Source organism: Endocarpon pusillum (genome assembly GCF_000464535.1).
Source record: "Endocarpon pusillum Z07020 unplaced genomic scaffold scaffold5524, whole genome shotgun sequence".
Taxonomy (NCBI): Eukaryota; Fungi; Ascomycota; class Eurotiomycetes; order Verrucariales; family Verrucariaceae; genus Endocarpon; species Endocarpon pusillum.
In genome coordinates, this window is record NW_006916522.1 from 164,961 (window position 1) to 191,166 (window position 26,206).

Here is a 26,206-nt window from a genome sequence, read left to right on the forward strand (position 1 = left end):
TTTGGGCCCACGATGCGCTTGATTCTGACAAAATTGACCTCGTGAAAGCTGGAAATCCAGCTGATCGGTGTGACAGAGTGTAACAAGGATCTTATTGACAGCTGTACAAAATCTTTCTTATTTCGCCCTCGCACCCAGCAACGGTTTGTTCCTTATCCCACGATTTGCCTTCAGCATCACCAATTCGCCTCAAGCCCGGCCGCGTTATTAGCTCCACAGACTTATCCTGCTTGCCGGGACCCTCCTTGACCTCTTCTATTGTTTTCAGATCTTTCATGGCCACTAAAAGCCTACATCTTTGCGTGCCGAAAACGACCCACATGTTCGCAGCCTTTTCTGCGATCTTTTTGATGTCCTGCTCGGTCTTCTCATCAATCTTCGACACCATCATGAACGCCTCTCCCAATCTCTCACGAATAATCATCATGGAAGATTGGAAGCCCTCCCGCAGCTTTGTCCGAGGATCATATTCCGAGGTGAGATTTCTCAGCGCTTCTTGGCCCTGGCTCATAGTCTCGTATCTCCATCGTTCTGCGTCGAAACTTGGTTGCGGCCAAGTATACAAGTCATTATCCGTCTTAGGGTCTAAAAGGTTGGAGATTAGCTTCCGTTCAAATCGCTTTGATCAAGCGGAGTCAAAGGTACCCTACCTGCACCGAAGGCCTTGTTCCACTGGAACTCTAACACGGTGCCTTCATTTCTGAAGACTCTGAAAGGACTGCAGAAAACGTTTTCGAAGAGAGCATTCCATATTGTGTCTTGCAAAATCTGCTTCTGGAGCCGTTTCGGGTTGTCTGAAAGTTGTCCTTGCAAATTATTCGTCCAAGGTGATTCATTCAAGGTCCACTTGAGTCGAGCCAAGGCATCCACTTCGCCCACCAAGTCGGAAAACATGGATTTAAGCTCACCGTCTGTAATTGGCGAAAAGTTATCCCGGGCAATTAAGGCCTTGTTCCTCGATTGAATACACTTTTGCAGCCGCTCTTGCTCCTGGTCGTGCGCTTGCTTGAGTCTGGATTCGAGGGCCTTGGATTGTTCCCTTAGTTCATTTTGCTTTGTTTTATAGATTTCTTCAAGCTTCATCTTTTCGAAGATGAAAGCTTTTTCCTGTTCTTCTGCATACATCTCAAGAGATTGTATCTTTCCTTGTAGACTTTGCACTTTAACTTCATGTTCTTTACTCACTCGTCGCTCTTCCCTCCTTTGTTCATCTTGCTTTGTTCTATGGATCTTTTCAAGCTTCATCTTTTCGAAGATGAAAGCTTTTTCCTGTTCTTCTGCACACATCTCAAGGGATTGTATCTTTCTTTGTAGACTTTGCACTTTAACCTTGTGTTCGTTACCCACTCGTTGCTCTTCCCTCCTTTGTTCATCTTGCTTTGTTCTATGGATCTTTTCAAGCTTCATCTTTTCGAAGATGAAAGCTTTTTCCTGTTCTTCTGCACACATCTCAAGGGATTGTATCTTTCTTTGTAGGCCTTGCACTTTAACCTTATGTTCGTTACCCACTCGTTGCTCTTCCCTCCTTAGTTCATCTTGCTTTGTTTTATGGATCTTTTCAAGCTCTATCTTTTCGAAGATGAAAGCTTTTCTCTGTTCTTCTGCACGCATCTCAAGGGATTCTATCTCTCTTTGTAGACCCTGCACTTTAACTTCATGTTCTTCACTCACTCTCTGCTCTTCCTTCTCATATCTTTTCTTCAGATCAATAATCTGGTTTGCGCAGCATGTTTGCATTTCAGGCTCCCTTCGTGGCTGCACCTGTAGGTCGTGTTCTTCTCTGATATGAGTGGAATATTGTGCCGCTTGATCTCTCCATTCTGCCTTCGGTTTTTGTGCTTCTTGGTTCATGGTTCCAGGCTTGACTCTTTCTTTCTTCAGATCCCCAACTTCTTGTTTTAGGACGAGATGGGCATTTACTAGATGCGACACCTGGTCCGACACGCTGGAACCCTGCTCACTGAGACACTCCAGGTCGATCACGCATCTAATACTGGCAGCAATGCTAGATAACTCTTCGGCCTCCGGCGAGCGATGGCTGCGATGGCGGTCCCCCGAAATAGGTTCTGTGACCTTTGCAGCTTTTTTCTTTGGGTGATTTCTTCCCCAGTGAAACTTGTTAAGATCAGGCATGTTGTTGGGCAAGATTTCGCAACAGGGTCAGGATACACCAGTTGGAAAGAGCGCCGTCTGGAGAGCACTTGGACGATTCAGCCTGCCGAGGAATTAGTGAAGGTGACAAACAGCAAGTTTATCGCACCACTGAAAGGGCCACTCGGATTGGTAGGCTGATCCATACCATTTCTGTTTCGTCCTCGGGTTGTTACTACTACGTACGGATATATGCAAGCCACCAAAATGCTAACAGCGCCCCGTCAGCTTTCTTGGCATGCATCGTAATCTACAATAGTAATGGCCACATTCATTAGCGCAAAGTTCCCTCCAACAGGGCCTTAATGCCGAGTATTGATCCCCCAGGGTTGTAGATGGCACAACCGTGCGAGGCATCGTGTGCTAATCGGATCACAACGTTATGAGTGACGAGGCTGGAAACACCACCAAAATTTATCTTTTGAGTCCATGGGTTCACCTTCTCTTCAACCAGCGGTACAATGAACAAAGCTCCTTCACTCGATAAAGAATCGTCTTCACAGCCTCCATCCAAAGCTCGGCCAATATGGTCAACATCCAAAACAGCAAGTACCAATTGTCGGACCAGTAAGCGTCTTGGGGATAATTTGTCAGACATTTCCGACACCAACAGTAGCACGACCATTTCTGCAGACCCTGGCCAACATCGAATGGTTGTGGCAATTGACTATGGAACTACGTTTTCTGGTAAGTATGAATAGACCTTAGGAAAGCATTCTGTCCTTAAGAGCCTAGAAGTTATTCTAATTTTCAAACAGGAATAGGATATGCTATCCACGATAACAGCCGTCCGGAGCTCGCCAACATCCGCATGGTAACGAATTGGGGAGTGAACATGGATAATGACGTGAAAATCCCAAGCGTTATATCATACTCCCCATGTACCGATGCGGATGAACAGCAATTTGGCGCGAGCCTCAGTCCAGACGCAGTAGCAATGGTCAATACCAAACTTGAGCTCGAAGCACAAGACACACGGTTAGACGAGCTCGACCTGATCATACAAGTATTGGAAGGAACGAAGGACTTGAATTTCGAACATGTCAAACGTGCCCAAGGTTACCCAGGTTATACTTGGAAGGCGCCAGAGGATATTGTGACAGATTATCTCACGAAGGCATTTGAGCACTTCGAAAGAGCTACCGACTACTTGACCGAAATCAAGACCAGCGTTCCCGTGGATATCATCGTTACCGTACCTGTGGTATGCTGTCTGAACCTTCTTATTGATCGAGTTGCAAGCTCACTTCGACATAGAGATGGTCTTATAAAGCAAAGAACTCTACATTCAGGGCCATAAGAAGTGCGGGGTTCAACGAATTTACTTTCCCCAACTTAGGGAAATACTATCTTGTGATTGAGCCAGAAGCCGCTGCCCTGTATACAGCACGGTTTCTGAAAGAGCAGGAAGCGGAATCACTCAAGGTAATCCGATTGGTCAGATGAATAGTGTTCTCACTAAGCGCAAGATAGGAAGGGGAGTGTTTCGTGCTCTGTGACGCTGGCGGCGGCACAGTTGTAGGTCCTTGCTAAGATGTGGAATCATATATCGGGGTCAATTAATGGAATTTAGGATGTTATCTCGTACAAAGTGAAGCAAGTTGAGCCCAGCCTTCAGTTGGAGCAAATCACGATACCTACAGGTACGTATCGCTTTTCTTAGAGGCGAGGAACTAGCTTGAGATTTCTGGCTGAATCGTCTTCAAGGCGCAAAATGTGGCTCTAGCTTCATAAATGCGAAGTTTAAGGAATGGCTTCGTGGGGTACTTGGGGAAGACAAATATAATGTTCTGGATTTTCAAAGTGAGGGTGAAAAGATAAGTGCACTTACAATGGAGGGAGGCAAGATGAGACTCATTATGCGGGAGTTCGAAAGCCACAAAAAGAGATTCAAGGGAACATCTACCGAGATGATATTGGAATTACCGGATCCTCTATACAAAGTTAACATTCCGGGAAAGATCGAGCAGGGTGACCTTACTATTACTAAGTAAGATCTTGTGTTTGTTGATGTGTTTCACAGCTAAAGCATTTTAGTGGTGACATGCGATACTTTTTTGACGATTGCATCAACGGAGTCATAGAATTGATCCAAAGCCAAATTACACAGGTTGAAAGCAAGAGGCGTCGTGTTAAGGTCAGGGTGTCAGAGGGTGTTATGAGACACAGATAACAATTATCACAGACAATTCTCTTGATCGGCGGTTTTAGCGAGTCCGCGTTCCTGCAGGAAGAACTGAGTTTTTCTTTGAAGCTGCGGAAAGTCAAGCTCCGCAGGCCGCAAACCTCGTATGTCTGTCTCTTTAGTGTGCGCTGAAGGGGATACTGATCCACGTCTTTTATAGATGGTCTGCCGTCGTTCGAGGCGCAGTACTTTATGGGATGGATGTAGCCAACCGCAAGAATCAAATCCAGATGATACCGTGCCCCAAGAGCTACGGGCTCGTACTGAGCCGCACATTTTCGAAAAGGATGCACGACGCCAGGGACATATATACGGACGAGCTCACCAAAAAATCCATGGTGAAAGATCAATTTGACTGGTTTATCCTGAAGGGTGACCTACTGCCGGCGATCGAGAGTCGCACAATCGAAAGAGACCTAGAGTACAACTTTCCGGAGAACACTCGAAAAGTTTGTAGCTTCCCTATATACGAGTATCAGGATGATGACCTCCCTGATCGATATGAAACCGCCCAAGAAGGTTTGCTTGGGAATTTCCTCTCTCGGTGCAAGGTACTGACCTGTAGATCACAGAAGTCAACCAGGTTGGCGAGCTCGCCGCAGACTTGTCGCATATTGCAATTGAAGAATTCGAAAGACACCAGAGCCAGGGAACTGGTATGTCCTACTACAGGGTACCTCTTACGTGCAAGTTCATCATCCTGAAAACCTTGATGAGATGTCAACTTTGGTGGAATGAGCAATTGATGCATGAGCTCGAGTTGCAACTGATACCTGAAACAGCGCCGTGTACATAGGTACGTGTACATAGGTACGTGTACATAGGTACAAGTAGTCCATACTATTCTTACGTACTATGTATAGCAGTATTAGGAACAATCAGCGTCTTCGAAGCTGATTTGGCTTGGTACTACATTAGTGGTGTGCTTCTCAAGGTTTCGATTGCCTTCTCTGTTGCCTGACCCACATTCGCGCAAGCCGATAATATTACTAGTCACAGAGATCTCGGGGCTGGATTCTCCAGCCTTGTCACAAAATCGCAAATCCCATCCGATGCGTCCCGATCCTCCTGCCTTGCTGCCCAAGTCCTAAGGCTCTGGACCACTATTCGGAAATCGACGATTTGTACCATAAGCCATGGCAGCGCGTAATGACACCTGGATGAAGGCGACTGGCTAATTCACCAGGAGCCCGGTACTTCCCAAGGCGAATGAGCCGCCTCACTTACTGAACTGACATGTCACTTGCTACCTGCTAGCTGTTTCGCTTGGCTGCATCTCCGGTCAACATTCTGGTAAATGCTCGGTGGTATTATCGTGCTATTGGGGCACGCCACTATGCACATCCCACGTTTGTTTGGCCATTCATTGGGGTGGTGGAAGCGCCTCTTCGCTTCCATTTTGCACAGCTTTTCATTCTGTGTAATACTTCTGGCTTGGTGTGATGAGGCTCGGAAGACCGCCTCTAACTCTGATCTTTTCATGAATGTGGAGAGGTCAGCAATACGCGATTAGGATACAGCACCAAATAGCACGCTACCTAAGAAATGGTGTTCTTCAGCAAAACCAAGAAGAGACTGCAAGAGGAATTGCAGGAGCGGCAGAGGCTGCAGAAGGAGCTCGAAGACCGAGAATTTCGGGAGCAGCAGAGGCTGCAGAAGGAGTTCGAAGACCGAAAAGTTCGGGATCAGAAGCTGCAGAAGGAGTTCGAGAGACAAGAGTCGCAGAGGCGGCAGAGACTGTTGGATGATATTGAAAAACAAAGATTGCAGGAGCGGCAGAGGCAGCAGTATGACCTCGAAAAAAAAGAGCGCACAGAGCAACTCCGAATTCAGGAGGAATCTCATCGCCAAGAGATGGCACTAGCCAAGCAGAAACTGGAAACCACGCGACGTGCTCTCGAAGAGCGCGAAAGACAGGAAGGAGAGCGCCAGCGCATTGAACAGGAGAAGCAAGAGATTGAAGTAAAAAGACTAGAGCGAGAGGCACAAAAGCGTCAGGAAAAGCAAAAGATGATAAAGGAAGCATCGCCGGAGACAATTCGCAGCCTACGGGAACTTATTCGCGAGAAGTACCATCTGGATGTTGAGATATGGGGCCTTCGTGGAGCTAGGCGACCTGATCGCTGGCTCGTGAGGCAGAAGATGGAGAAGGCGGATGCTGTGCTGCAGAAGATTATGGCTATGGTTGGGGTGTGGGAAGATAACGGGGATGGTTCGTGGGATCCGGTGGAGTGGGGGCGGGTTCAAGACATTCGCAGAAGGCTCCAGAATCGTGGCATACGTATCTGGGCAGAAAGCCCGCTTTGGATCGAAGCGGGTGAGAGTGGTGGTCTCCAGCATGGAACGAGGTGAAAACTTTGACTGTTTACTTTTCCGTGTTAGGCCGAATTCTATCCGCGAAGTTACATATAGTAAATGGTAGCATGTTGCCCAATGTAAAAGATGGGAGATCTCTGGGATGACGGATGAACGGGAGAGGTTTTCGTCTTTCTGTCTGAATGTCTAAATGCCATTATTGAGTTAAATGAAGTTACCGGTCGGATAACACAGATGGCTGTGAAGTTTGGGGCATGCCCACACTTTTCACTCTTACTCTCCCATCTGACACGAAGACAGAGTAGTCTTCCATAGGCAAACCTTCCGAGATAACCTCGTGCATCGACATATACTCAATGTCCAAGAGAGAAGCCACTCTGTCTCTCACTGCCTTCTTTAGACTCCGAATGCCAAGTTCCGGATCATAGTCTTTTACAACAACCTTACAAACGCTGACGTCGGAGCGTATTTTCAGGCGGATGTTACCCAAAAGCTGCTCCTCAGGGCCTGGCTTTGTATTTATGGGCCGCAAAACCTCGTTCGTAAGCTCTAGTAGATACTTGTGAGCCCCAACACATGTTTCAGACCTGGAGAAGGGAAGGAATGGAACGAATGCGGAAATACGACCGGTCAATGGAGGCTAAGGTTTCTTCAGCATGCTGGGTCGAATTCAATGGATGACATCAATGCTTTACTTTGAACACTGACATGAAATCATCTCTCATAGCAGAGGTGAGCTCTTCAAGAAGCTTCTCTCTTTTAGTTGAATTGTCTTCATCAAATATAGCTTCATTTCTATCGCAAAAGTCTATGATTTTCTTGTCGAGGGCATTGGTAGCAAGGATCCAAATTGTCTTCGAACAATTGACCGTCTTTAGATTCCGCCGATCCTGATACTCGCCTTTGGTTGTCAGTATTGTTTTCTTACAAAGCACCATGAGCTCTTTAGTTCTTACCTTTATCAAATGGGATCAGAAGGGCGTTCCAAATATCTGCTGTGGTCTTTTCGAACTCGTCCAAAAAGACGATACATCTACGTCCGTTGTTCGCAGCGAGGAAATTGTTTAGCGGTGCGCCTTCATCAGCTCCCACGTATGGCTTCCTTGGGCCGAACAGCTCAACCTCCCTACTCACGATGGTGCAGTCGCTGATCTGCAGTTCTAAAGAAAGAAGTGCTCCGAGGCGCCGAGCGAGCTCTGTTTTTCCGTGTCCACTCGGTCCGGCGAAGACGAGGACAAGAGGTTGGTCATGGCGCCGCAGCATATAGTGGAGAAAATTCCTGGTAAGTAGATTGGTAGCCGCGCTCTGGCCAATCAAGAAATAAGGTACAGCGAACAACTCAGTAGAGTCGTGACGAGCTGCAACCCATCTTTGTCGTTCGGTAGGCTTGGTCAGCTTTGATGAACGATGTAGGTAGTATCTCTGAGTGATATTGATTGCCTCCGTGAGCAGTTTCTGAATGGAAGGCGGCTGGCACCATAGTGTTTTCTCCGCCTCCCAGGCTTCTTTCCAGCTCGCATCAGGCGGACCTTCGCTCGGAAGTTCCTCATCGAATGGACAATAGAATGGCTTAGGGATTGTAAATCCATCAGCTCCAAGACTCAGAAGCGTTGCTACCGCAGCCGTCGTATCCTGTTCGTTAATCTTGCCGTTGATAATTGCAAAGGCAAGGAGCGGAACTGGAGGGCTACCGTAGGTCGCACCAACATCGCCTCCAAATTTGGCAAACAGTCGAATACTCGCGTCGTTGTTCGCTGCGATAACATAAAACATTGCCGGTATTCCTTCAATAGTATCGTTGATGCTTCTCGAGACTAGCTGAGGATTGGAGTGATTGTAATGGCTCATATAGGTCTTAACGTCCTCATGCGACATACCATTCTGTATTGCTGCAATCAAATCCCTTATCGAGAAAGACGCACATCCGTCGACACCACCTGGTTGAAATGTCACAGGAGGAGTAAGGGAGGGAACCCGGAAATCCCAAATTGAGCTATCTGAGGCTTCTCTTGTAATGCTTTCGCTTTGTGGTTGTTCACCCTCCGCAGTATGGTACGAAGTTGATTCTGGCTTGGACTCCGTTGTCGATACTTGCCCCGCATCCGAGTCTTCTATATTGCTTTGGGATGACATTGGTGTTATCCGCCTCGAATGACTTTGCCCCTCTTCGTCTTCCTCGTTGAGGTTTGTCGAAGGGTGGATATCTGTTGGACTGCAGGACGAATATTCATTATACAGCAGCTTGGAGGTCCCAGGTCCTTCTGACGGTGTTGCAGATGTGTCTAAAATAGGCCCTCTGCCACTTTTAGATTGTGAAGTTGATGATGGGAGTAAAACAGTGGTGGATGATGAAGATGAAGGAATGCTTGGCGATGCGAGGGAAGGACAGGCCGGTTGTGCTGGCTCTGATATATCTCCCTGAAAATTTCGAGATTCGTTAAATTGTAAGGTTTGATTTGGTGTAAACATGTGTCATTGATTCTTCTCAAGTGCAGGGTATGAAGAGAGGTTTGACGCACCGGCTTCTTACCTGCGTAATGTGACTGCAGTAGGCTGATTGCTCTGCTCACGTCGTTCCCGGATCTCTAAATAGATATGTTAGAAGCTTATGTTACACATGGTAATTAAGTGCTTACCTGGAGGTATGTCTTCGCCTGTGTTCCTCGACATCTTGTTGCAGCTATCACATCTCTGATGGCTTCAGGTGAAGGCTCTACAACTTTCCACATTTGGAATTTGAACCATAAGAACGCCTTTTATCAAGAAAGGCGCATAGAAGAGGCGGAGAGCCTACGACATGATCGAGTCGCTCTCAATCGAGCACTACTCGGCTCTCGAAGATTCTCTCCTCCAATAATCCAGCCCAGTCCCTTATACTTTGATAGAATAGCAATTAAATCTGAACCGGTTTATGTGATTTGTTTTCGACACCCCCAATTCAAGATTGCCGCACGACAAGCCGAGAACTGTATGTGGGAGCAGCAGTTACGGCTTCCTTCACGGGAGTTTAGGCTTGAAGAGACTGCAATGGCCGCGTCGTCTGTCCACAGCCTTGGATGCCCAATTGTGGCGATCGGTCCGCTCATTGACGCAGACGGCGCGTACAAGCGCCAGTTGCCTCCTATTAGTAGATCCACCTAGTTCAGTCAGGCAAGAAAGGATGAAGCGGTTGGCAGGCTGTTGATCGAATGATAGCCTGCCACGTTGCAACTATCGCCGTCCTGAGACAAGAATCATGAATAGTCGATCGAATGGAAATGCAGCCTTTCTCGCTGCAGATGGTGCGATGATGGTGGTCACGTGATAGGCGGGTCATTTGATACTAAGTTAGTAGGACGCCTACCCGACCTCTGCCTTGGGGCTCAGTTTCAGCCTTTTCAGTTTGTGAACCAACTTTTCCCCAAATGTTCAAGCCTGACTATGCAGGCTCGTTGTCCAGGGCATTCCCAACTTAGTTCGTGCAAGCTATTCCAGAACCATGGATTACGGGCTGGATGGTAACATGAGGATCAATGTCGCAGAGTCACAACTTCAAATCGATTCTGTGACAGTGGCCACCGAAAACACCGACTTCGATGATTCTCAAATCGGCATGCTGGAACTCGAGATCGAAAATCTAAGTCTTGAACTGGAAGAAGAAAAGAGGAAATCGAGCGGACAGCAAGCCGAATGTGCAAAGCATCTACAAGAACTCGAAGATGCGGACCGGGAGCTCTTCCACTGCCAAACGGCTCTTCAAGAGAGCGAGGGAAAGCTAGCAAACGCCCAAGTAGAAATCAGAGATAAGAATGAGGAATTGACAGATGCAGAAGAGGAGTTGATGCAGTGTAGACAGCGCGTTGGGGAATTGGAACAGCAGATAGAGCATATAACTGAGCGAAATCAGGAAGAAGGTATTCCTAAAGCAAAATAAGCTAGTTCGAGTGCCTGATATGCGTGTCTAGCCCAAATCAATGAAGTCAAGGCGGTTAAACCGGAGAGCGAGCTTGAGGAGTCCCGGAAACAATGCGCACAACAGGGTTCGCTCGGCCAACAACAAACACCTGCCTTGGATCAGATTAATGAATTGCTTCAGGAGACCCTGGAGGAGCAAGCAAGGCTCATGATTCATACCAAAGCGCTCGAAGACCAAGTGGAAACGTTGAGGAGAGAACTTCAAATCGTTCAAAATGAGGCGGCAAACAAGACGGAAGAGATGGATGTCCTCCGCAGTTACCTTCGTGGATCGGGGCAGCGCAAGTCAAAGAGCGAAAGAGACCCTCGAGAAACGGAGACCGAGATGGAAAGGAATCTAATGATCAGGGATTCTATGATAGGCAGGTATACACATCAGATCGAGGAACTCCAAGTTAAAGCGAGAAGAATCCCACAATTGGCCTCGCAGTTGTCTAAATATGAATCCTTGCATGCGACTTTGACATCCCAAAGGGCGGCTCTAGCTTCAGATATGGAGACAAGCACGAAAGCCTTCGAGCAAAAAGAAAGTGAAATGCGTTGTCGTATGTTGAAATTGGAGTCTACACTGTCATCATCGGAGGCTAAAAATGTGGCAATGAAATCTGCATACCAGAAGGAAATTTGCGATGTCAAAGCATCCAAGAATGCCCTTGAGCAAGAAAAGAAGAAGACAGCCAGACGTTTGGCAGAACTAGAGTCCAAGAACAAAACACTGGCCCGAGATGTAAAGCAGAGAGAAGGCACTCAGAAGGCTCTCGAGGAAGCAAAGAGGACGCTAGAAAAGCGAGTTTCAGATCTCGAAAAGGTGCGTGCTCAACAGCGTTCATCTCTCGGTATCGTGTTCTGCGTCGATCTTAGCGGGAGTCTCCATGGAAATCCAGAGCGGCTGGCTAAGGATGCCTTCAGGAATCTTATTAACAACCTATGTGTGGAGGTTCCTGATGCTCATGTAGGTGTGGTCGTACACGAATCGAGCATTTACGTTGCTCGTCAAATGGCTGAAGTAAACTTTTTTACGAGCTCGGTGTTGGACTCAATACCTTGTGGTGGGGGAGAAGATTATCTTCAGGCATTTATTCACGTCGTATCTTTATTGTCGACTTTCAAAGCATCTTATCCTCGTGGGAAGCGACGCGTTATCATGATCTCAGATGGGCAAGACTATGCAACGTCAGGTAACTTGAGCACGCTGGTTGCCGATGGGGTACCATGTCACAACATCGTCGTTGGTAAAAGTTCCTCAGGATCGGCAACCGATATGTACTCGTCCATGACTAAGGGGCGAAATTTCATATACAATGGCTATTACGACCTAAGCGATATTGATGTTTTAATTGCCTGAGGGTTTAACGTTTCAAGGCTTGTGTCAAGGCCTAGCTTGGTGTACTAGACATCTGTTTACCTTGTCATGTCTGAGATTCTGCTTTGCAAAAATTGTCTTAGATTTCTAGATCACTTATTACTGTATACATGTGACCAGAATTACATTGAGACGTTGTAGTGCTTTTCTTTACAAGAGAATCCAGGGTATCCATTAAATCAAACAAAGCAAATCGAAGCCCTGATTTGCTTTGATTACTAAATCAAAATTCGTGATTTGCTTCGTCCTTGCCTCAGTTCCTCAGACGTGCTTGTGGCTAAGCTGCTTACTAACTCAATGTGCCAAGAATCAAAATTACGGCTTGATTGTCACTTGGCCCCACAAGATAAGCGAGCTATACCTATCTAGGTGATAATTATGTGTATTATCTAGTAATTCGTAATTTTACGTTAAAATCAAGAACTTGCAGCTATTTCGCACAGGATCCTGCACAGGAATCGCCGCAGAATCTACAGCTATTTCAACGCAAAATTCGCTGCAGAACCCTACGCAGAACCCTACGCAGAATCAGAAGGACGGCGCTGGTGGGTTTCGAACCACATGTGATTGAACTTACTGCCCACTGGCCGCGTATCCGCGACCGATCGAGCAACCTGGACCCAGCACTCAATCGTCCATGCATAGATCAGAAATGAATGGGTCGTGCATAGAATTACCGTAGGTTTATCAGGTCACACATATTCGCCGCAATCTTGGATCTCTATCGACCTCCGCTCAAGATATAATAATTAACCATCAACGGTCGACATTCACTTCTAAATCGAGTGATGTCATCATCTCACTTTTGAACTTGAACTTGTCCACGCGAAGGCCACTTGAGAGGGGGAACAGGCTAGATCGATGCGTAATTTTGCTCTAGCCACGCCATTGAACCAAGAAAATCTCTCACCACCAACCAAGTGGCTTTCCCGCATGTTTTCTGCTGCCCGGTTCGCTTCCTTAGGAGACTAACGACACGAAATTCGTGCTTCAGGACGACCGTCAGGCCATCATCAGGACCAAAGCACGGAGTCTACAGCTGACGCTAGAATGGTAGGGCCAGAGAGGCGTACTCTCACTGCCCTGAATTCTGGCTTTGTTTTTTCTGTAAAAATATTCTATTCTGGACCAGCAGCGAACTTGCCAGAACCTGCTAGTTGGCAGAAATGGTTGTTGATGTGGGCGCGCAACTCAGGTGACAGGTGTGATGCGCATTAACGACTCACCACAGGAAGTCGCCTACATTGAGCAGGCCATCAGCACAGTTTCAGGAGAGACTGGCATCGACCGTCGTGTCATCCTGGGCATGATTATGCAAGAGTCACAAGGCAACGTATGTGTCTACACAACTTGCAGTGCTGACGACGTCCGGAACGCTGGGTTGATGCAGTCGCATATTGAAGTGTCGTTCGATCTAAACAATGCTGAGCAAAGCATTCTCCAGATGGTCAGAGATGGAGTGCAGGGCACACCATTCGGTGATGGTTTGGTCCAAGCTCTTGACTAGATACGGAAACATATATGCCGCGCTCAGAGGCTACAATTCTGGGTCTGTGGATCCCAACAATTTAAGCTATGGATTCTCTTCGATACCCTCCCAGGTTTCCGATATCGCGAATCGGCTGACTGACGCCCCACCGAATTAGGTTGCCAATAGGTGGACCAGTGTCCTTCCATTCGTTGAGATGGTATCAAGTTCCTCTACTAAGTTTCAGAAATGGTCGCGCAGGCTCTTGATTGACGTTATCTATTGAAATCTCATAAGCATTGAATTCCCGGGCTCTGCCATGCCCTTTTTCGGGTCCTTATAAGTACATGCTGGAGACAGTACTGCCTTCACGAAACTGAACGATGAGAAGCAGATTGTATGCCGGTACAAATAGGTTTGATGTTTGTTCGTAATTTTCCCCGCTGACCACGCTACACGAGCTTCATGAGAAATGGACCTCGATCTGTGTCGAGTAATACGCTTATGGCTATGGCGGACTCGTAGCGGCGCCTGCGTGGCACGGCGTGAGGATTTGGCTGTACCGTACAGCCAAATCCACGTGACCTAATTTCCTGTGTCTTGGCACAGGAAATCAGGAAATCCTTATTAGGTCTCTTAGATAGTCAAGTAGTCCATAGCAGCACAGCAGCCTACGCTCAAAAGGATGGCGTTTTCACAATCTGGAGAAGATGTGCACGCACTTTTGCACATCGGGGTTCGAATATAGACATCCCAAGCTTTTAAGGGAGGTCGTTTTCATCTAAATGGCAATTGCCCAATCGGGTATGGGGCTTGTGTACACTTCAATCTTAATTCAAAATAACCCCCCCTTCTCCCGCCCCCAGATTCTGACTAGCGAATGAGGAAGCGTCCTGTACCCTGGAAGGGCTGGGGCCTCCCACCCAAGGACAACCCGCCTGTTGTCCCGAGGTCTACTTAGTAACCCCTCATGGTCAATGTGGCCTTTAGTGGCAGTCTTCCGTGCTGGCCAAGGCATTGACGCGGCCTGAGAGTGGGAGGCTTGCCGCCAAGAGCGGGAAAAGACGTTCTGTCATTGAATGCAGCCAGTCATGGGCTTCAGAAGCCCCTTCGCCTAGAACATCGTCCCATTACCTAGCCGGAAAGGGACTTGTGCACCGACACGGGCCTGAATGCCACGTCTAAACAGCCCCTAGTTTACACGCCTAGCTAGATCGATTCAGGGATTATTTATCATGTTCCATGCTCATTTGCGGGGATCAAGGGCTAGTTAGCTCATAGGGAAGTGAAGGCTGTTGTCATAAAGGCATGCTCACCCATGCCAATTGAGACACCTTGCTCTCTTGCACTCTTCCGGCCAATCTTATAGCCAAGCAGTTCAAGATGAGTCCAACTGCAAACATGGCCACCACTATGGACCCTAAGCGCGTCCCCAGCGATGAGAAATTCGAAGCGAATCACATTGATGAGAAAGGCTACCAACAATCGGCATTGTCAGACGATGAAGAGTACACTCTACCAGAACAGAGGAAGATCATTCACCGAGTTGATCGCCGCCTGGTAGTGACATGCGGAGTTATGTACTGCGTCAGCTTGATGGATCGCGCAAATCTTGGATCAGCTGCCATTGCTGGAATGACAAGGGAGCTGAGGCTCACAGTCGGGTTCCGCTATGTTGGTATTGATGCTGATGAGTAGACTAAAATGCTAATACGTGCTCTAGTCGACCATTGCCCTCGTCTTTTTCATCACCTACGTCCTTTTTCAACCTCCTGCCACAGTACTGTGCCGGAAGATTGGTCCGCGGCCATTCCTCGCATTTATCACAGTTGCGTGGGGAATTGTTATGGTATGACGACTGTGTTCGGGTAATGAAAGTTGACGCTGATGGATTTCAGATTGGAATGGGCTTTCCAAAAAGCTGGGAAATCATGATTCCTCTAAGAATGCTCCTGGGCCTTCTTGAGGCTGGGTTCTTTCCTGGCTGCGTATACTTGCTCAGTAAGCAACGCCATTTGTCATTTTGAAACATACTGATCCCCTCTCAGGTACCTGGTATAGCAGATACGATATCCAGAAGCGATACTCTGTCTTCTACCTGATTGGGTCCATGGCTTCGGCTTTTGCCAGCATTTTGGCTTATGGTCTGATGCAGATGAATGGCCTGGCAGGACTTACTGGCTGGCGGTGGATTTTCATTATGCAGGGAGTGGTGAGACCATGTCAACGACAAGTTGGCGTCTGGCCTTGTAACGCTAATATTCTAGTAGATCACTTGCCTTGTTGGCATCTGGGGATATTTCTCACTTGTCGACTTTCCCGATAAAGCCGCCAAGGGATCGTGGCGATTCTTGTCCGACCGCGAGTGCAATTTTATCCTCCGACGAGTTGAAAGGGACCGAGGCGACTCGCGGCTAGAGCCGTTTACTCTCGGCAGGTTTATGAGACCTGCTTTGGATTTGAAGATCTGGGGCTTTGCGTTGATCTTCTTGTTGGTAATCTGCTGCAATGTGTGAATTGTTGTGCTGACGGACACACAGCTCTTTGGCAACTGTTACCTACGCGATTGCCTATTTTTTACCGATTATCTTGAGGGACGGTATGGGTTTCAGCGTTGCTGCTGCTCAATGCCTTGTTGCGCCACCATACGTTTTTGCGGCGATTCTCATGTATACGACTGCCTGGTTGGGTGATAAATACCATACGCGTGGCCCGATTTTGGTGTTCAATGCCATTGTTGGCCTGATTGGCTTACCTATCATGGTATGGCTCGCAAAGTTCCCCATACCAGTAAAACGGTTACTAACATGAGACACAGGGCTACGCTTCTACTTCTGGAGTACAATATTTCGGTGTCTTCCTGGTGACGGGTAGTTCCAACGCAAACATTCCTGCTTGCATGGCCTACCAAGCAAACAACATCCGTGGTCAGTGGAAGCGCGCTTTCTGCAGTGCTAGTCTTGTTGGTCTTGGCGGTGTGGGTGGCATCGCAGGCAGCTTGGTATTCAGATCCCAAGATGCACCAACATACCGTCCTGGCATCTATGCTGCTATCGCTTGCAACATACTCGTTATTTTACTCGTCTGTGCTTTGTCGGTGTATTTCACCATTTGCAATCGCAAGCAGGCTCGGGGGCAGATGGTCATTGAGGGCCAGGAGGGGTTCAGATACACTATTTAGATCGAAGCAGGCATCTGGGCACCCTGTTCAACGGTGCTCCTCTCTTATTGCTGGCACTTACCCCTGGCAGTCTTCTTACGGAGTGGACACCTGCTTCCGACCATACTCCCGATGTGCATTGTATCAAACATGTTGCTAGACTGTAGGATCACGAATGAACCCGTTGCCTCTTCGGTATATCCGCTGAGCCGGGTGTCGGCAGTTATACCAGTCTCGGTAGCACCATTGTACAGGAGACATCCTGGCTTGCCATCAGGTACGGTGTCAGGTGCGGGAGTACAAACGACAAGGACCTAGTTCGTACCTGCATCCCAGCTAGATTCAATCATTCTTCAACTTCAATCCCGCAGGAGTCCTTCACGTATTCAGCATTGAGCAGTGCTCAAAAGCTGGTCTCTCGATCGTTTCCGCCCCAAAATAATCATGCCGTATTCGATGCTATCAAAGGTACAGGTAATTCTTCATTTTTGGCCTATGAAATTCTGAGCTGTCGCTTGGTAAGGACACAAGTGACGTCCAGGTATGATCACTGCAACAAGGGAGAGAACAGAGCCGCCCTGGCTCGTCGTGTTGTGGACAGATGTTGGCTGCTTCAGGATTATGTCCAATGTAGCTCTACAAGCAAGAGATCTTGTCTGATGGGTACTACATACGTAGTAGGTCTAAACCTAAAAGTTAGTGCGTAAGTTAGAGCAAACAAGCGGACAAGCGGACAAGCGGACACGGAAAGGGCGACCCTCCTATGCCAAGACCAGTATGCTATAAGTATTACGGCTACAGGCCTAATTATTGTAACCCCCCTGCTGAAAACGTTAGTATCTGTATAAAACATACTAAGAAGAATTAGGTATGGGCGTCCACAAATCGGCCTAAATAGAACTAGTCTTAAAAATCAAATTTTTACATTTCATGAGCACCTCTAACTACTTGAATTCTTGTTTGCATCCACTAAAGCAGCTTCTTAAGATAGTCAGAAGACATAGCATCCTATAAAGCATTTAATAGCTGCTGTCTATCATCAGGCTGATTAGTATCCATGCAGAATTAGTGGAGTGTGTACGGAGTAGAATGAGCAGAATTTGCAGGATGAGCAAAATTCGTGCAAAATAGCAACAGGGACGCTGACAGGGTGTGTGTGTGTGTGTAAAAAACACGTTTGTAAGATATTTTGACCAGGGGGTTACAAAAATTAAGCCTGTAGCCGTACCACACGTGACTAAGTATACGCTAGCGGAATCGATGACCAACCTCCTTGCGCCATTGGCATTTTTCGTGCGCTTTTTAATTATATCCCGAAGATAATGGAACGGCAGCTTCTCAACAGGCTAGTATTTGTCTATCAACATATCCCAATCATTCTGTGATTCTACGGTCACCGCTCGTCAACGACCTCGGAGCACATAGCATGCTCCTCAGTGTTGCAGCGAGGACCCATCTTGTTCTTGGATCCGCCGCTTTCTGCAGACAAACCGGCCGTGTTTCGTTTCCAGTTGCCCTCCGCCCACCACGAACACCCTGCCTAACTCGTTCCATCATGGCCAACGTACGCCGAATCACAGATGATCTTGAGAGGCCTTCTCTCGATGATAGATCCTATCGAGTCATCGAGCTTCCGAACAAGCTCCAAGCTCTCCTGGTACATGACCCGGAAACAGACAAGGCTAGCGCGAGTATGAACGTAAACGTTGGAAGTTACTCTGACGACGACAGCATGCCCGGAATGGCTCATGCCGTCGAGCATTTGTTGTTTATGGGGACAAAGAAGGTGTGATACAATCCCTAGATTCTACGTTGCGTTTCATGAAATTGACATAATCTCGATCTATGCCACCGCTGACGCCTTCCACAGTACCCAGTCGAGAACGAATATAGCTCGTATCTCAGTTCTCATGCTGGACACTCGAACGCCTACACTGCTCCAACACAGACGAACTATTTCTTTGAATGTGCAGCATCAAGTGAGGCTGAGAACGCTACCGAGGTTGATAATGCCGCCTCTCCACCGGTCAACGGCGTAGCGTCTTCTCGCAGCCCCTTCTACGGGGCACTCGATCGATTCGCCCAGTTCTTTGTTGAACCGCTCTTTCTGGAGTCAACGCTTGACCGAGAACTCCGAGCTGTCGACTCAGAAAACAAGAAAAATCTTCAGAGCGACCAGTGGCGCCTTACACAGCTGTCGAGGACAATATCAAATCCGAAGCATCCTTTTTCCAAATTTTCTACTGGTAATCTGGAAACTCTTCGCGACCTTCCGGAGAAGCGAGGCGTCAAGATCCGTGAGAAATTCATTGAGTTCTATGAGAAGCATTATTCCGCAAATCGTATGAAGTTGGTCGTGTTAGGTAAAGAGCCTCTCGATGAATTAGAACAGTGGGTCGATGAGTTGTTCACAGGCGTAAAGAACAAAGATCTGCCTGAGAATCGATGGGATGGCCCAGAGCAGCCTTTCACCAAGGCAGAGCTGTCAACTCAGATTTTTGCGAAACCAGTAATGGAGTCCAGAACTTTGGAGATGTGGTTTCCCTATCCGGATGAGGAAGACCTATACGAAACACAGCCGTCACGATTCTTGGGTCACTTATTGGGTCACGAAGGTCCGGGCAGTATTCTGGCTTATATCAAAGAGAAAGGATGGGCAAACGGTCTTTCCTGCGGGTACTATCCACTCTGTCCCGGCACTGCATTCTTTGATCTCGACATTCGCCTGACGCCAGACGGGTTAGAATATTATCAGGACGTCATGAAGGTTGTCTTCCAGTACATATCATTGATGAAGGAGCAGCCACCGTTGGAGTGGATGTTTGACGAGATGAAGACCATTGGGGATGTCAACTTTAGGTTCAAGCAAAAGTCGCCAGCAAGCCGCTTCACAAGTGCTACTAGTGCTGTTATGCAGAAGCCTCTTCCTAGAGAATGGCTGCTTAGTGGCTCTACCAAATTGCGGAAGTTTGACCCTGATGGAATCGTTCGGGCCATGCAGTATCTGCGACCAGACAATTTTCGGATGATGATTGTCAGCCAAGATCAACCAGTCCGCCTTGATAAGAAGGAGAAGTGGTACGGTACAGAGTATGCAGTCCAGGACATACCGGAAGACCTGCTGTCAGAGCTTCATAAGTCATGGCAAAGTGGAGCGAGAGAAAGACCAAAGGAGCTGCATCTCCCACACAAGAACGAGTTTATCCCGACGAGGTTAGACGTGGAGAAGAAGGTTACAACAGAGCCGGCGACGGCACCGAAGCTGATTAGACACGATGAGATGATGCGGGTATGGTACAAGAAGGATGATAGGTTCTGGGTACCAAAGACGAATTTTCTCATCACGATACGCAGTTCCATGACCTATGCCACACCCGCGAACCACGTCAAGACTAAGCTATTTTGTGAATTGGTCAAAGACTCTTTGTCCGAATATGCTTACGATGCAGATATTTCAGGCCTTGTGTACAACACGTCTGGGACGGTGCTCGGTATCGATGTTAATATTGGGGGCTACAGTGACAAGCTACCCGTCCTGTTAGAGAAGGTTCTACGAAGCATGAAAGAGCTAAAAGTCGGCCCAGACCGATTCAAGATCATCAAAGAGCGGATATCCCGGGGATACAAGAATTGGGACTACCAAAAGCCATACTACCAGGTTGGCGGTTATGTCCGATGGCTCACGCACGAGCAATCCTGGATCAACCACCAATATGCGGCTGAGCTGCCAAACATTGAGGCCGATGATGTTCAGACGTTTATTCCTCAAATTTTGGGCCACAACCATATTGAGATTCTAGCTCATGGAAATCTATACAAAGAAGATGCTCTGAAGATGGCGAACCTGGTTGAAACCATTCTCAAACCTCGACCCCTCCCGCAATCTTTATGGCATTTACGAAGAGACATGGTCTTACCATCTGGAAGTAATTACACATATCGACGAAGTTTGGTCGATCCTGGCAACGTCAACCATGCGATTGAATATAGTCTGCTCATTGGTGATAGAACAGACCGCAAGCTGAAGGCCAAGGCTCAACTTTTTGCGCAGATGCTGCATGAACCAACATTTGACCAGCTAAGAACAAAGGAGCAGCTTGGATATGTCGTCTTCAGCGGAGCGCGATTATCCACTGCGAGTATCCTTTACCGCGTCCTTATCCAATCCGAAAAGGATCCAGATTATCTCGAAGGGAGGATAGAAGCACACCTCTCAAGATTCAGAGCTGACCTTGAGAGAATGAGCGATTCGGAATTCGAAGCTCACAGACGGAGCGTCATCAATCGAAAGCAAGAAAAGCTCAAAAACTTGGCATCCGAGACGGCAAGGCTGGCGGATAATATTGGGAATGAGTACTTTGACTTCTACAAGCTGGACCATGATGTGGTGGAGCTGAAACAGCTGAACAAGGGAGACATACAAGACTTCTACAATGAGTTTATCGATCCGCACTCGAAGACGCGAGCGAAGTTATCTGTACATATGGTCGCACAGAGTACGCCGAACGAAGAGGCAAAGTTGTCTCCACAACAGCAAAGCGAAGCTCTCCTAGATGCACTGAGCAAATTCCTGAGCAGCTCAGGTGTCAGCTGTGATCCTGAGACATTGAAAGCCTCTCTGGACAAGGTCGACATCCCATCAGGTGATCAAGAAGGTGTGCTCTCCGCGGTCAAGGCGTACGCCGAATCATCTCTTCCTGATGAAAAGATCGACTCCATTGCAGCGCAGTTGCACGAAGCGCTGCCTCCTCTGTTCATGACCTTGGGGATCAAGTCGAAATCCGCTGCGAAAGAGCAGGAACAAGAAGCCGAGCAAGATGCAGCAGCCAGTGGAACTGTCGAGAAGATACCGCCTGTCATGGTTGAGAATGTGGATACTTGGAAAGCAGGCTTGCGGGTCAGTGAGGGTCCCCGGCCATTGGTAGATCTGAGCGAATTCGAAGAGATGGAACCAAAGCTATGAAAGATTGGGATAGATAGAAGGCAGCATTAGAGCACGCCGCATCTCCTGTCATTCGTGTGATGATAGAGTAGATTTCATCAATAGATTTTCTTGGAGCATCTATCACTATGAATAAGCGACGGAATGGACGTTTCCACTCCACAGCACAACACTGGTTTCCGGGGCATCTGATGCCGTTGTTAAAACCTGTTGCCCCTCGGGTCATGTAACGTGCTACCACTCTTTTTGTCAACATCACTACCCTCCATAAAACTACTTCCCCTCCCTGCGCACGCCATCGTCCATAATCACGTCGGTCAAGATGGCGACCACATCGCTGTCAGCAGCCGTTTCTTGCACCTCTCCTGATGGAGGGCTTGAAAATGGGACCGGTGTTAGGGCAGATCTGTCCAGTCTTGTTGATCTCCTGAACATGGCGCATTTGGCCATAAGTCCATTGTCCTCTCATCTGACACAAATTGGTCGCATCTCGTCTCAACCTCAGGTTCGTCTTATCTGCACTCAACTTTCACCATCAGACCACTGCCAGACCACTCCCAGACCACTTCCACTGAAAAAGTACTTTCATATCTTCTTTCATGTACTTTCCAAAGAAAATTTTTAATTACTTACATTCTTCCTTTGTTGGAAAATCTGACTGGACTATCCCCTGGGTCACTGAATAGCATTCCCGCAATTTAGTGTCATAATTCTGCTGTAGCCTTGGCAGAAGGAACATCAAATTTTCAAAATTTTGGTATTTTCTCTGCTAAGGCTGCAGCTCTTCCGCTAAGTCTACAGCAAAAAAAATGAACATCTTTGTTGTTCCTACTGCCAAGAATTGTAATGCTAGATCGCGGGAGTGTTATTCTCAACTAGGAAGGCAACCCATTCAGTGACAGGAGATAGTCGGACACAAGACACTTATTCCCTAGTTATAGTTACAGTTTCCATCCTGAATGGTCGATCATGTGGAAAGCGCTTCTCAGGGTATCCCGTAAGCACGGGAACTGTAAGTAGATGGAACAATATATTCTTCTCTGTTGTTACCAGAGAAGACCTTTTCTCATGAAGTGTGTGTTGTTCCGTTCGAGAGAGAGATATGGCGTAAGGAGCGATAATTCGGACGCTGTGATTTCACTTGTGGTGTATTTTCAGTTTTCCACCTAGCTGACGTTATCCACACTCGGTTGTAAATTCTGCGTATTTTCTAATGGAATACTGCAAACTAATCAGGACCTTAAGCTTAGTATTGCATCATAGACACACGGCCCGCTGAGCTGGAAGAATTACAATGCCCAATCAGGACTGTAAGAGGAAACAAGTCACAGCCTTGAAGCCCAATATGGCTTATCCAACACCTTAATCCATCTAGGGTCCTACCGAACGTCTGTTCTACTGTGGTATTCTTATTGAATAAAAGAAAAATTTAAATTTTATATGAAAGTTGTTGAGAAGTGCATTTGGGACCCATTCGAGGGCCATGCATAGGGCATGCGCAGGGCACGCCAAGGTCATGTGATATGTCACATGACATCAATGCTAGTGCAGATAGATAAATATCTGCCCCTGTTCTAGATAGAATCTATAATCTCTCTGGCCACGCCATGGCAACATACTGCTTCTGCCCTGTCTATTTCCAACAAAAGTTACTATTTGTGATTATGTTGATAATGGAATGAGTTGATTAAAAGAAGAATTAAATACAAACATAAGACAATCTGTAAGATAATTAGATCAAGACAAAGACGAAATTACGTAAAGGACGTCATTAGCACCTAACGTTACAAGGTTAGGATGGCAATGTAACAGACAGAAAGAAAAGCCTATTCGTGAGGGGGGCGAGAGAGGCGGAAGGAGTAGAAGACAGAACAGGAGGATCTGTAGAGGAGATCAAGGAGTAACGCCGTCTTTACTCCGTATACCTGGGCGAAGCGGCGATGGTGGGCTAAACCGGAAGGGGCATCGGCATTGGCAACGATTTTACATAAGCAATGGCCTCGCGTGAAAAATGCTTGGCGCTGCTGGATACTCCGTACCTTGCTTGTATTTGACAGTTCCTCCACACAATTACCTGAGCGTTCTTGAATACGCTTCCCGCATATATACCGAAATCTCAGGCAGAGAAGCTGCGCATACAACTCTGGCACAGGTCTTGAATCAATTGGCTGCGCCCTAACCACTCCAGCGCCCGTTGGCGCATTCTCCCTGAGCCGCCCTCTTCCACCATGTCGACCATAACCACCACTGCACTTCAGACATCTTATCCGTCAGAGGATCCCCCGCGTGCCAATGCCAGAAGCTACATGCTGATCTTACGTGTATAGCCCCATCCTTCCGAAATCCTTCTCCGCCAACCAGCCCAAAACCATCCGCCTGTACCCTCTCTCCAACTACACGTTTGGCACCAAAGATACACAACCCGAAGAGGATCCATCAGTCATTGCGCGCCTGAAGCGACTAGAAGAACACTACGAGCAACATGGCATGCGGCGGACATGTGAGGGCATCCTGGTCTGCCACGAACACAACCATCCTCACGTGCTGATGCTGCAGATTGCCAATGCCTTCTTCAAACTGTAAGGAAGCATTTCCCAAAGTCCTACATTTGCATTTCTTGAAATTGACCGTTGTGGATCCCCCAACTAGACCGGGCGACTACCTGCCGGCGTCGGCCGAGGAGATCAGCGGGTTCAAGTCGCGGCTGAACGAGCGTCTGGCGCCGCAGAACACCAGCAGCGACCCCAACGCCGACTGGGAGATCGGCGACACCCTGGCCCAGTGGTGGCGGCCCAACTTCGAGACCTTCATGTACCCCTTCCTCCCCGGCCACGTCACCCGGCCCAAGGAGTGCAAGAAGCTGTATCTGATCCAGCTGCCGCGGAAGAAGGTGCTCAGCGTGCCCAAGAATATGAAGCTGTTGGCGGTGCCGTTGTTCGAGCTGTATGATAACACGGCGCGCTATGGGCCGCAGCTGAGTGCGATCCCGCATCTGCTGAGTCGGTACCGCTTTGAGTTTGTGGATGAGGAGGGCAACGTGGTCGCGGTGACGCCTGGTGAGGATCCGGATGTGAAGGGGGAGAATGGTGAGGAGGCCAAGATCAAGGTTCTGGCCGGAGGAAGTGGTGGTGGTGGAGGAGATGCGGATATGGATGTCAAGACGGAAGAGCAGAATGGTGCGCCGTGAAGTGAACACGGCAGTGGGTGCCAGTCTTGCCGAAGCACGCCAGAGTCTACAAAATACTACGGGTTAACCAATGGAGACCAGCAGCACAGAGGTACAGCAGAGATGCTGTTCAACTGGGAGGATTCTCACGGTCTCTCACCCATCCGCAAATGTGCGGAGGAATGGCTCAAACTCATGGCCTTGAAACGGCAATTCCAGAGCCGCGGGAACAAGCAGCCAGAGCTGAAGGCAAAAGTGCAATAATATAAATGCATGACCTCGTTGCCTGTGCCGATTCAGTCTCGCAGCACCGGCAGCACCCCTTAAGCTCGCATGACCAAGTCTCTCGCTCGCTCGCTCTCTCTCTCTCTCTATATCTCCCCCCGCGCCTTTCTCTATAACTTGTGTACAATCCTAATCTCATGCTCTGGATGGCAACTCCTAAACCTCTTGTGAACCGTTGACTGCGTCCCCCGACCAACCTTCCAGATCTTCAGGGCACAGCGGCAGCGTCGTCTTGAAAAGCCAGAGACCGCTGCCCTAGCATTAGCACTCGCTGGCTCAGAGATAGAACACAATCCCCTTCGCCTCCTCGAGAGGTTCCATGACGGCATGTCCGACCCTCTTTTTCTTTCTTTCTCTTCTTGATATTAGCCTGGGATGTATAATTTCAATCTCTGTGCCTTAACTAGTGCTTGCTCCCTCTAGCGCGAGGATCGCTTCGCCATGAGCATGCCTGCAGTTCTTATCGCACCGTGTAATGAATGACGGGCAATCGCTCGGCCATGATGGGGGGTGTGTTCTGTAAAGGGTGATGGCTCGATCAGCGTAGAGGTTTTTTGCTCTTTTTGGGGGGGCCAGATTTGGTGTCGTGGAAGGGAGCGGTTCGGGAATGTTGTGTGGGGTGTATGTCTTTTAGTCTAATCGATGTCGTGCGTAGATGGGTAGTCTTCGTTCGAGTCGCCGATTGCCAGGCCGGAACTCGGGTAGTGACGAGCAATGGCCGCTCTGATCATTTTCGCTCGCGTGTTGGCGAGGATGGAGCAAGATGTCAGCCCTCGGGATGGAGCTGATTGTTTTTTCCCTGTAGGTTGAAACGTCCATCAGCATTCACAGCTTCGCCTTCTCCATCTTCCGTCGCCTCTTCCACGCCCAGCTATCCAGCAGATTCCTGACCAGCTGCCACGATGCCGCCGCGAACCCGACAGGTGGAACAAGCAAGCAAACCCAGCTCCACCACCGCGGACTCGTCCTCCTCACCTTCTCCATCACCAGCCCGACCTCCCTCCTCAACTCCTCCTTATCGCCATCATTCCAGATGACCAACCCCCTCGCCTCCTCCCCCTCCTTCCTGGCTAGACACCTCTCCGCCTTAAGCCTAACATCCCACTGACTGTGCACGCGCTCCGTGGCCTCGTGGCGCGTCATGGCGCCACCCTGGGCGCGATCCCGCTCCAACAGCCGGCGGATCTGCAGCTCGGGCTCGCGCACCGCCACCACC

At 48.3% G+C, this 26,206-nt stretch overlaps 9 protein-coding genes across 9 annotated transcripts; 6 read left to right on the top strand and 3 right to left on the bottom strand.

The window, feature by feature from the left end:
* Positions 1-91: 91 nt before the first annotated feature.
* EPUS_03664 (uncharacterized protein) lies at positions 92-2,133 on the bottom strand (the record flags this gene model as incomplete). The annotated part of the gene is made up of 2 exons (XM_007806511.1): positions 92-585; positions 651-2,133. The coding sequence occupies 2 exons, from the start codon at positions 2,131-2,133 to the stop codon at positions 92-94; spliced, it is 1,977 nt and encodes a 658-aa protein (XP_007804702.1).
* A 479-nt stretch (positions 2,134-2,612) lies between these two features.
* On the top strand, positions 2,613-5,132 carry EPUS_03665 (uncharacterized protein; the record flags this gene model as incomplete). The annotated part of the gene is made up of 11 exons (XM_007806512.1): positions 2,613-2,838; positions 2,910-3,355; positions 3,409-3,576; positions 3,625-3,669; positions 3,725-3,794; positions 3,859-4,141; positions 4,189-4,288; positions 4,337-4,440; positions 4,497-4,855; positions 4,909-4,992; positions 5,119-5,132. 11 exons carry the CDS (start codon positions 2,613-2,615, stop codon positions 5,130-5,132), a joined length of 1,899 nt encoding a protein of 632 aa, XP_007804703.1.
* Positions 5,133-5,881: 749 nt separating this feature from the next.
* On the top strand, positions 5,882-6,688 carry EPUS_03666 (uncharacterized protein; the record flags this gene model as incomplete). Its single annotated transcript, XM_007806513.1, has 1 exon — positions 5,882-6,688. The coding sequence occupies one exon, from the start codon at positions 5,882-5,884 to the stop codon at positions 6,686-6,688; it is 807 nt and encodes a 268-aa protein (XP_007804704.1).
* Positions 6,689-6,866: 178 nt separating this feature from the next.
* Positions 6,867-8,785, bottom strand: EPUS_03667 (uncharacterized protein; the record flags this gene model as incomplete). Its single annotated transcript, XM_007806514.1, has 3 exons — positions 6,867-7,292; positions 7,348-7,553; positions 7,609-8,785. The coding sequence occupies 3 exons, from the start codon at positions 8,783-8,785 to the stop codon at positions 6,867-6,869; spliced, it is 1,809 nt and encodes a 602-aa protein (XP_007804705.1).
* Positions 8,786-10,130: 1,345 nt separating this feature from the next.
* EPUS_03668 (uncharacterized protein) lies at positions 10,131-13,476 on the top strand (the record flags this gene model as incomplete). Its single annotated transcript, XM_007806515.1, has 3 exons — positions 10,131-10,545; positions 10,597-11,558; positions 13,201-13,476. The coding sequence occupies 3 exons, from the start codon at positions 10,131-10,133 to the stop codon at positions 13,474-13,476; spliced, it is 1,653 nt and encodes a 550-aa protein (XP_007804706.1).
* Positions 13,477-14,820: 1,344 nt separating this feature from the next.
* Positions 14,821-16,618, top strand: EPUS_03669 (uncharacterized protein; the record flags this gene model as incomplete). Its single annotated transcript, XM_007806516.1, has 7 exons — positions 14,821-15,111; positions 15,161-15,286; positions 15,336-15,438; positions 15,486-15,649; positions 15,708-15,928; positions 15,978-16,200; positions 16,256-16,618. The coding sequence occupies 7 exons, from the start codon at positions 14,821-14,823 to the stop codon at positions 16,616-16,618; spliced, it is 1,491 nt and encodes a 496-aa protein (XP_007804707.1).
* Positions 16,619-18,152: 1,534 nt separating this feature from the next.
* On the top strand, positions 18,153-21,560 carry EPUS_03670 (uncharacterized protein; the record flags this gene model as incomplete). The annotated part of the gene is made up of 2 exons (XM_007806517.1): positions 18,153-18,383; positions 18,468-21,560. 2 exons carry the CDS (start codon positions 18,153-18,155, stop codon positions 21,558-21,560), a joined length of 3,324 nt encoding a protein of 1,107 aa, XP_007804708.1.
* A 2,207-nt stretch (positions 21,561-23,767) lies between these two features.
* On the top strand, positions 23,768-24,969 carry EPUS_03671 (uncharacterized protein; the record flags this gene model as incomplete). The annotated part of the gene is made up of 4 exons (XM_007806518.1): positions 23,768-23,808; positions 23,867-24,118; positions 24,189-24,715; positions 24,770-24,969. 4 exons carry the CDS (start codon positions 23,768-23,770, stop codon positions 24,967-24,969), a joined length of 1,020 nt encoding a protein of 339 aa, XP_007804709.1.
* Positions 24,970-25,815: 846 nt separating this feature from the next.
* EPUS_03672 (uncharacterized protein) lies at positions 25,816-26,133 on the bottom strand (the record flags this gene model as incomplete). The annotated part of the gene is made up of 1 exon (XM_007806519.1): positions 25,816-26,133. One exon carries the CDS (start codon positions 26,131-26,133, stop codon positions 25,816-25,818), a length of 318 nt encoding a protein of 105 aa, XP_007804710.1.
* Between the last annotated feature and the right edge of the window lie 73 nt (positions 26,134-26,206).